General features: G+C 49.4%; 1 protein-coding gene across 3 annotated transcripts in view; it reads left to right on the top strand.

Moving 5' to 3' along the window:
* The window catches only part of Map3k12 (mitogen-activated protein kinase kinase kinase 12), an 18,103-nt gene extending 8,717 nt beyond the window's left edge, over positions 1-9,386 (top strand). Inside the window, exons 2-14 of one of the 3 annotated variants that reach the window (XM_048802821.1) lie at positions 2,328-2,809; positions 3,239-3,422; positions 3,608-3,799; positions 4,069-4,227; positions 4,363-4,521; positions 5,896-6,004; positions 6,272-6,381; positions 6,505-6,621; positions 6,740-6,877; positions 7,021-7,645; positions 7,832-7,902; positions 7,993-8,252; positions 8,669-9,386. In XM_048802821.1, the coding sequence (XP_048658778.1) occupies positions 2,365-2,809; positions 3,239-3,422; positions 3,608-3,799; positions 4,069-4,227; positions 4,363-4,521; positions 5,896-6,004; positions 6,272-6,381; positions 6,505-6,621; positions 6,740-6,877; positions 7,021-7,645; positions 7,832-7,902; positions 7,993-8,252; positions 8,669-8,679 (2,580 nt within the window). In that variant the 5' untranslated portion in view covers positions 2,328-2,364 and the 3' untranslated portion in view covers positions 8,680-9,386. The other 2 variants (XM_015493541.2, XM_048802820.1) reach the window with 2 other exon arrangements.
* Positions 9,387-9,762: the final 376 nt, after the last annotated feature.

The following is a 9,762-nucleotide window of genomic DNA, read 5'->3' as shown; positions in this document are numbered from 1 at the left end:
AAAAAAAAAAAAAAAAAAAAAAGGAGGGGAGAGGCTGGGGCTGTAGCCCACTAGCAAAGTGCCTCTATATTGGGTAAAATTCCCAGTCTCCCCTTAAAAAGACAGAGAGGCCTGAAAATTGTGCTTGAAGAGCTAAGACTATCATTCTCCCTGGGTTCCCCCATCCCCCACCAATAGCTTCCTTATATATCTGCAACTTCATCCCTGAGTCCTTTTGCATGTGTAGATCCCTGCCACTCCCCTCCACTGTGATTCAGAATGTAAAATAGTTATTTCTAGGAGACTACCACAGGGGCTCCTGGAAAGACCTAGGTGAGGGACAGTGGAATTCTTGTTTTCAGCAGTCTCAGGATTTGATGACTAGATGTGGAGATAGGAGACCAGGATGACTCCTGGTATCCTTAAGGGGTCCTGGAGTGGGTGGAGTGGGTGTAGGACAATTCTGGTAAAGGCTGGAGAGTTTGCTGTGCCCCGGTGATAGCCAGTTCACCCTTCTGTGTAGTTGGAGAAACTAAGGCCCAACTATAGCTTCCCTGAGGTCATAATGAGCTACATCCCCAGTAATATTTTTTTTTTTTTTGAGATAGGGTCTCCATAAGTTGCCTAGGCTGTCCTTGAACTCACAGCCCTCCTGTCTTAGCCTCCTAAGTTGCTGGGAATACACCCATGTGCCACTGCACCTGGCAATGATTTGGGGGCAGGATGGTACTAGATATTGAATTCAGGGGCCCTCAGTCCACTGAGCCACATCTCCAACCCTATTTTGTATTTTATTTAGAGACAGGGTGTCACTGAACTGCTAAGCACCTCACCTTTGTTGAGGCTGGCTTTGTTGAGGCGATCCTCCTGCCTCAGCCTCCCAAGCTACTGAGATTGCGGGTGTGCACCACTGCACCCGGCTTCGCAATGATTGGTTTTTAAATAACAGCCAGCTATGAATTGGGATAAATCTCCTTGTCCTGGAAAATTGGATCTTGGTTTGGAGAGCTGGGGATGGGGAAACAAGGAAGAGATAAGACAGTGTCCTTTTGAGCCCTGGAGAGCAGCTGTTGATGGGAATGGCTCAAGATGATTCTGCAACAGGCCATAGCTTGTCTTAACACAGCTTGTGCCTCACTACTGGATGGTTCTACCTTTTTTTGCCAGTTGTACTGGGTGATAGTGGAGCTGTTAGCTTTCACTTACAAGGTGAAAGACCTTGGTTGTATACCTGTAAACACCTAAGCAAAGGGTTCTGTTGTGAGCCCTTAGTGTGTCTTAGGCTAAGGCTTTTATCTGAGTTAATGTTCCTGAGGGGGCCTCATTGGTATTGTCTGAAAGTTCTTGATCATGAGGTCTAGAAACATTTTCCGAGGGTGCCCAATTAGAAAGTCTATCAATCTCACGTGTGTACACTTCAACATGAAGGAAGTCTAGTTATGTTACCACTGCAGGCTTGAGATTGAGAATCAAAGTAAAGGTGCCTTAGAGACCCTCATATCTGTTGGCACCAGTGAGCCTCAGGTGAAATAGGTACTGCAGGAGTGAATTCCAATAGTTGTACAGGGAGAAGGGAAACTAGACTTGTTACTTGTGATTCCTAAGGTTTTTTGTTGTTTTCATTTCTGTGGTTCTGGGTTTGAATCCAGCTAAGCATTCTAGTGTAGACAGTAACCTAGCCTTATACTTGAATTTGAGATCTTATTTATTTATTTATTTATTTATGGTACCAGGGATTGAACTCAGGAGGCACTTAACCACTGAGCCACATCCCTTTATATATCGAACCCAGGGCCTCGCACATGCTAGGCAAGCGCTCTACTGCTGAGCCACATCCCCAGCCCTGCCACATCCCTTTTTATTTTTTATTTTGAGACAGGGCCTAGCTAAGTTACCTAGGATTTCACTAAGTTTCTGAGGCTGACTTTGAACTTGTGATCCTCCTGCCACTTGGATTACAGGTGTGTACCACCCAGCAAGTTTGAGACATATTTTAAGGGGCTGGGGATGTGGCTCAGTAATCAAGTGCTTGCTTAGCATGTACAAGGCCTGGAGTTCAATCCCCAGCACCACAAAAATAAATAAATAAATATTGCCAGTGTGTGGGTGGGTCTGTTACTTGTGTCTACCTGAGAATGATACCCAAGTGTGTTACCCATATATCACAGTATTGCTTGCACTACTGATACCTAAGAAGAAGCCCAAGCGTGTTGGGTGTCCTCTGATGGGTACCTCACGGAAAACTCAAGTGTTGCCTTCAGTGAGCTATTGCTAGCCCAGCTTCTTAGCCCAAGCTTTTGGAGCTGCGCCTGTGGCTTTGATAGCCCCTTCCTCCTTCATTCCCACAGGGCCCGCTGCTCAGCACCACATCGGGGCCCAGAGGCTATGGCCTGCCTCCATGAGACCCGCACACCCTCCCCTTCTTTTGGGGGCTTCGTGTCTACCCTAAGTGAGGCTTCCATGCGCAAGCTGGACCCAGACACTTCAGACTGCACCCCTGAGAAGGACCTGACACCCACCCAGTGTGTACTTCGTGATGTAGTGCCTCTTGGTGGACAGGGCGCAGGTGGGCCCAGCCCCTCCCCAGGTGGAGAGCCACCTCCTGAGCCTTTTGCCAATAGTGTCCTGCAGCTACATGAGCAGGAAACAGGGGTTTCGGGAGGAGCCACTGGATCACCTGAGAGTCGGGCATCTAGAGTACGAGCTGACGAGGTGCGGCTACAGTGCCAGAGTGGCAGTGGCTTCCTTGAAGGCCTCTTCGGCTGCCTGCGCCCAGTCTGGACCATGATTGGCAAAGCCTACTCCACGGAACACAAGCAGCAGCAGGAAGGTAGGCCAGGTCCCTGTCTGAGCTCTCTCCGAGTCTCCCTAAGTCTGAGATCTGTTGGACAGCCCCATACTTCAGTCATCACCCAGAAGACCCCTTCCCTCCCCACTGCCCAGCCCTAGTCCCCCACCCATCTATTAGCCTAACTTCCCAACTTTTTGTGTGTCTGTAGTGCTGTGGAACCCAGGGCCCACATGCTGGGCAACTGCTCTATCATTGAGCTGCACCCCAGCCCCCCAGCTGCTTTCAAAGCCACCCAATCATTTCCTTCTCTGTCCCCTAGACCTAATGTCTTTTCAGCCTGATTTGTTACCCTTCTGCCTTGCCCTTGACTCATTTTAGCCAACTCAATGATGTCCCCCGTCCCTGGCCTTGTCATAAAGCCTTGAGTGCAGCTTCTGAGCCTTGTGGCACTGTGCCTCCTGCCCACAGACCTTTGGGAGGTTCCTTTTGAGGAAATCCTGGACCTGCAGTGGGTAGGCTCCGGGGCCCAGGGAGCTGTCTTCCTGGGGCGCTTCCATGGGGAGGAGGTAGCTGTGAAGAAAGTACGAGACCTCAAGGAGACCGACATCAAGCACCTGCGAAAGCTGAAGCACCCCAACATCATCACTTTCAAGTGAGGTCCAGGGAAGGGGCTGGGAGTATTATGCCAAGGCCTGCGACCCTCATGGGCAGTGGGGCCTAAACCATCCTTCCCAAAGGAGAGCCCCAGACAGCATGGGTGGGAATGAGGGTTCCAAGTGCAAGTGAGGTAAATGTTGGGCTGCCTGAGGCCTTCACATTATGGTGTTCGGCCCCCAGGGGTGTGTGTACCCAGGCGCCCTGCTACTGCATCCTCATGGAGTTCTGCGCCCAGGGCCAGCTATATGAGGTGCTGCGGGCTGGCCGCCCTGTCACCCCGTCCTTGCTGGTTGACTGGTCCATGGGCATTGCCGGAGGCATGAACTACCTGCACCTGCACAAGATCATCCACAGAGATCTCAAGTCCCCCAAGTGAGTATGCCTGCAAACAAGCAGAAATTGCTCCGCATGCAGGGGACCATCCAAGGCTGTGGGCCCTCTCCCTCCTTCTAGATCCTGCCCTAAGTGCATGTGGCCATCTCAGAAACTTTTTCCAAGTGACAGTTCTATCTTGGAAGGACTGTGGTGAACCTTTCACCTTTGGGTGTCCCGTAGATGTTCAAAAGAAAGGCCAAGTTGCTAGAGAGTTAGTTGGGATATGTGGAAGGACATGGATCCCAGCTGACTACACTTTTTACCAGCATGCTAATCACATATGACGACGTGGTGAAGATCTCAGATTTTGGCACTTCCAAGGAGCTGAGTGACAAGAGCACCAAGATGTCCTTTGCAGGGACGGTAGCCTGGATGGCCCCTGAGGTGATCCGCAATGAGCCTGTGTCTGAGAAGGTTGACATCTGGTGAGGGCCAGAATGAGGACTGAGGAGGGTGGGTGGCCAACAAAGTGGGGCAGTGCCACCAGGGCTTGGGCATTCTTTGGCAACCACGGCCTCTGAAGGGAGACCTTCCCAAATGATACACCCTCTTATCTCCAGGTCCTTTGGTGTGGTGCTATGGGAACTCCTGACTGGTGAGATCCCTTACAAAGATGTAGATTCCTCAGCCATCATCTGGGGTGTAGGAAGCAACAGTCTCCATCTGCCCGTACCCTCCAGCTGCCCAGATGGCTTCAAAATCTTACTTCGTCAGTGCTGGTAAGGATGGCTGGGTTTGGGCTAAACTGGACTCTAGAAAGTTGAGAAGCCAGAGAGCTTTGCTGAGGAATAGCTAGCTCCTAGAACCCAGGCATCCAGGCCCAGAATCCTTAATAGGGAAAGGAGGCCAAAGCTACCCAATGATGCTCTCTAAGAATCAAGTATCTGAAATGTGGATTAAGGGACTCACAACTGAGGGATACTGGACTGACCAGTAATCTGCAGGGGTACATTAAATTCAAAGACAGAGTAATTTGCATCTGAATTGGGCTTCTACTGCCTTCTAAGCAGAGTGACCTTTGGGGTACTTGATCTTATGTGATGAGACTCTTTCTCAAAATAAAAATGGCTGGGTTCAATTCCTAGTACCAAAATTGATAGATTAGATAGTGCTGGGGATATAGCTCAGTGGTTAAACACCTCTGGATTAAACCCAGTACCACAAAAACAACATAAATGACCATAGAACCCAGAGGATAAGCTGAATCTTTTATTGTGATGGTGGTACTAGAGATTGAACTTGGGCATTCTATAACTGAAAGACAGTCCCAAGTGTTTTTTTAATTAATTTATTTTTGGATACCAGGGATTGAATCCAGGGGCACTTAACCACTAAGCCACACCCCCAGTCCTTTTTTTTTTTTTTTTTGGTATCAGGGATTGAACTCAGGAGCTCTCGACCACTGAGCCAAGTCTCCAGCCATATTTTGTAGTCCCCCTGACCCCCCAGTAGCTAGGATTACGGGTGTGCACCACCACACCCGGCTCCCAGCCCTTTTTTTTAATGTATTTTGAGATAGGGCCTCACTAAGTTGCTGAGGCTAGCTTTGAACTTAAATCCTCCTACCTCAACCTCCTGAGCCACTGGGATTACAAGCATGCGCCACCATGCATAGCTTATTTTGAGATGAGGTCTTAAGTTTCCCAGGCTGGTCTCAGCCTCCCAAGTCACAAGGATAACAGATGTGCATTACCATGCGCTAACCTGAAGATTCTTGGCATTTACCAAATTGTTTTTTTCATTGGTGTTTCTCAGAAAAATGTTTTACTGGGGTAGACAATTGGAAAATATGAAGTTAAAACAGGTTTCCTTGCTGATAGTGTATGACATCTCCATGAGTTCTTATATCACAGTACATTTATTTATCTATCTATATCCATCCATCCAGCTATTTATTTATTTTGTGTGGTGCTAGGTATTGAACCCTGGGCCTTGATTGCAAGGCAAGCACTTTGCCAACTGAGCTATATCCCCAGCCCCATCACAGTACATTCTAAGACTGGGTTCTCCAGGACACACCTTAGGAAAGGATGTTCTAGTTCCTATCTGGTCCTCCCTGAAATTCCCTTCTTCCCCAACTTCATTCCCTTCAGGAACAGCAAACCACGAAATCGTCCATCATTCCGACAGATCCTGCTGCATCTGGACATTGCCTCAGCTGACGTACTCTCCACACCCCAGGAGACTTACTTTAAGTCCCAGGTGTGCTGTGGATAGGGAAATGAATATCCAAGTTCCCTTTGCAGAAATAATGATGCCCTTTGGGTGGGGTGGGGAGGCTAAGCAAAAGGCTTGACTGGACACAATATATTAGTCCTTGTAGAGGACTGGGACCCCATCTTGGTTTGTCTTGTGCCCCACTCTTTTGCTCTGAAAACACAATTTGCAGTGGCACAGGCAACCTCTAGAGACCTCAGGTCAACTGGGTGAAGAGATGGCTCTTAACCTTCACTGTCTCTCCACCCCCAGGCAGAGTGGCGGGAAGAGGTAAAGCTGCACTTTGAGAAGATCAAGTCTGAAGGAACCTGTCTGCACCGCCTAGAAGAGGAGCTGGTAATGAGGAGGAGGGAGGAGCTCAGGTATGTGACTGAGGGGATTTTACCAGCAGCAGGAACTGGATACCACCAGCTCCCAGAGACTGAGATCCACCATGAAATCACATGAACTCAGTTTACCATGGGGAACCCATCTGCCCATTTCAGACATGCCCTGGATATCAGGGAGCACTATGAACGGAAATTGGAGAGAGCTAACAACCTATACATGGAACTGAATGCTCTCATGTTGCAGCTGGAACTCAAGGAGCGGGAGCTGCTCAGGTAACCTTGCCCACCTTTATACACCAAGGGCCTGACCTCTGCTGAGCTGCCTTACTTGTAGACCCTACAGATCCCTCATTATTCAGATGCCCAACTGAGGAATTATCTGAATCTTTAGGCGAGAACAAGCTTTAGAACGGAGATGCCCAGGCCTGCTAAAGCCACACCCTTCTCGGGGCCTCCTTCATGGGAACACGATGGAGAAACTCATCAAGAAGAGGAATGTGCCACAGAAACTGTCACCCCATAGCAAAAGGTAGGGCATGAGTTCATTAAGATTGAGGTTCTGAGTATGACAGGAGTGATGCTGAAAAGGCTGCAGTTGCTTAGAAGGGTGGAAATGCTCCGGCCTTGGGTGGGTAAAAATATTAATCACAGCCTTGTATTCTCCCCTACCAGGCCAGATATCCTGAAGACAGAGTCCTTGCTACCTAAACTAGATGCAGCACTAAGTGGCGTGGGGCTTCCAGGGTGTCCTAAGGGTCCCCCCTCACCAGGACGGAGTCGCCGTGGCAAGACACGTCACCGCAAGTCCAGCGCCAAGGGCAGCTGTGGGGACCTCCCTGGGCTTCGTGCAGCTGTGCCACCCCATGAACCTGGAGGACCAGGAAGCCCAGGGGGCCTAGGAGCAGGACCCTCAGCTTGGGAGGCTTGCCCTCCTGCCCTCCGTGGGCTCCACCATGACCTTCTGCTCCGCAAGATGTCTTCATCATCCCCAGACCTGCTGTCAGCAGCACTGGGAGCTCGGGGTCGGGGGGCCACAGGAGGAGCTGGGGATCCTGGCTCACCACCTCCAGCCCGCGGTGACACCCCCCCAAGTGAAGGCTCAGCCCCTGGTTCCACCAGCCCTGAGTCACCTGGGGGAGCCAAAGGGGAGCCACCTCCACCAGTAGGGCCTGGCGAAGGTGTAGGGCTGCTGGGAACTGGAAGGGAAGGGACAGCGGGCCGGGGAGGAAGCCGGGCTGGGTCCCAGCACTTGACTCCAGCTGCACTGCTCTACAGGGCTGCTGTCACTCGGAGTCAGGTAAAGTATGGGGAGATTTCTATACTTCCCCTTTCCTTGTTCTCCCCTGGTTCTAGGTCTCATTGCCCATTCTGAGCTCTCAATCTTAGGCGACTCCCTATCTAATCTTTTGCAACTAAATTCCCTTATCCTGGATTCAAGACTTTTTCCCTTTTTTGATCACAGTCCCTCATTTCTCCCACACAGAAACGAGGAATCTCTTCAGAAGAGGAAGAAGGAGAGGTAGACAGTGAAGTAGAGCTGACTTCAAGCCAGAGGTGAGTGATAATCCTATGTGGCAAAGGCCTATGCTTTCAGGGCTGCAAAGGGCAGAACAAGTCATTAACACCCACCCTTTAACATTTTAGGTGGCCTCAGGGCATGAATATGCGCCAATCACTATCTACCTTCAGCTCAGAGAATCCATCAGATGGGGAGGAGGGCACAGCTAGTGAGCCTTCCCCCAGTGGCACACCTGAAGTCGGCAGCACCAACACTGATGAACGGCCAGATGAAAGGTCCGATGACATGTGTTCCCAGGGTTCAGAAATCCCACTGGACCCACCTGCCTCAGAGGCTGTTCCTGATCCTTCCTCCCAGCCCATCCCACACCAGGACCTACTCAGAGGTGAGCAGGTAAGTTAAGAACAGAACCTACCAGATATCAGACAAGAACCAGGAGCCTGATTTTTGACAGCTTTCGGTGATATATGTACAGGCCAGAAAGATAGGTATTTAGCCTCCATCAATTTCTGAGCCAGTTTCTTCCCCTCCCAAAAGCAAATATCCATATGGTAGAATGTGAGGCCTATGATACAGAGCGTGTATAATATGGTGTCTGTGACAACTCGTGTGGCCACTATTAACTGCAGCCAGGGAAGGATCCTGAAAATAGCAGTCTGGTGCCTTGCAGAATGACCTGATCAACTAAAACCTGGAAGCAATAAAATCAGTAAGCCACTGGCTATTAGATTCTGCCCTTATTGGGATCATTATAATGCCAAGAGCTATTCTACCTCACTGCATTTCTACTCTTCCTCACAGGGCCCTCCTAATTCTGAGGACTCAGACTGTGACAGCACTGAACTGGACAACTCCAACAGCGTTGATGCCTTGCGGCCCCCATCCTCACTCCCTCCATGAAAGTCACTCTAATTCCCTGTATATAGAGAAATATTTATATAAATAATATATATGCGCCACATAATCAGAGGAAGATGGGGCTGTCCCAAGCTTAAGTCAGGCTTGTGGGGAACTGACCCCTGATAAAAGTCAAGGGATACAGGCAGCTGTGGAGATGAATGACAAGTACTGCCCTAGAGCTGTGTGGAAACTGGGGAAACTGGCCCCTTCTTGCTTCACCCCATTCCTTATGTTCAGCAAGCAATGCTTGTCACTAGGATCTTTACCCCCAACATTGGGAGGCAGAAGGAACCATGTAGACTGCACTTTTCTGTTTTCCGTTTACTCTGTTTACACATTTTGCACTTGGGAGGAGGGAGACTAAGGCTGGGTCCTCCCTTCTGAGGTTTCTCAGGTGGCAATGTAACTCATTTCTTTGTCCCTCCCTTTCTCTGCCAACCCCTGGCTTAGGGCCCAGGGGGAGGTTGAGAGACTTGATAGCATGTGATGATGGCTCAGGCTGAAGAACTGGGGTGCTGTTTAAGTCCCTGCTTTTTATCCTGGTGCCTGATTGGGGTGGGGACTGTCATATTGTATCCCTGTGAAAAACCTTGAAATATAACCACTCCATGCAGGCCCAGCTGTTGAGGGTTTTTCTTGATGAATGAATGGGATATCAAACCTGGTGAAGAAGTTATCTTTTCTCACTAAATGATCATGTCAATTTTTGTACAATTACTGGCACAAATAGCAGCAGGTACAATCTTCTAAGTGATTTTATGACAAAAACAGAAGTAGCTCTTCTTATTGGCCAGGAACGGTGGCACACACCTATAATCCCAGCAACTCAGGAGATCAAGGCAGGAACATTGTAAATTCAAGGCCAGCCTGGGCAATTTTGCGAGGACCTGTCTCAAAAAAAGTAACTGGAATGTAGCTCGGTAGTAAAGACCCCTTCAGTTCAAACTCCAGTCCCCCCAAACAAAAAAAAAAAAGGAAAAACCTCATTAAGGAAA

This window comes from Marmota marmota, unplaced genomic scaffold (assembly GCF_001458135.2).
Source record: "Marmota marmota marmota unplaced genomic scaffold, marMar, whole genome shotgun sequence".
In the NCBI taxonomy this organism is placed as follows: domain Eukaryota; kingdom Metazoa; phylum Chordata; class Mammalia; order Rodentia; family Sciuridae; genus Marmota; species Marmota marmota.
The sequence above is the reverse complement of the archived record's forward strand: the minus strand, read 5'-3'. Positions and strand labels throughout refer to the sequence as shown.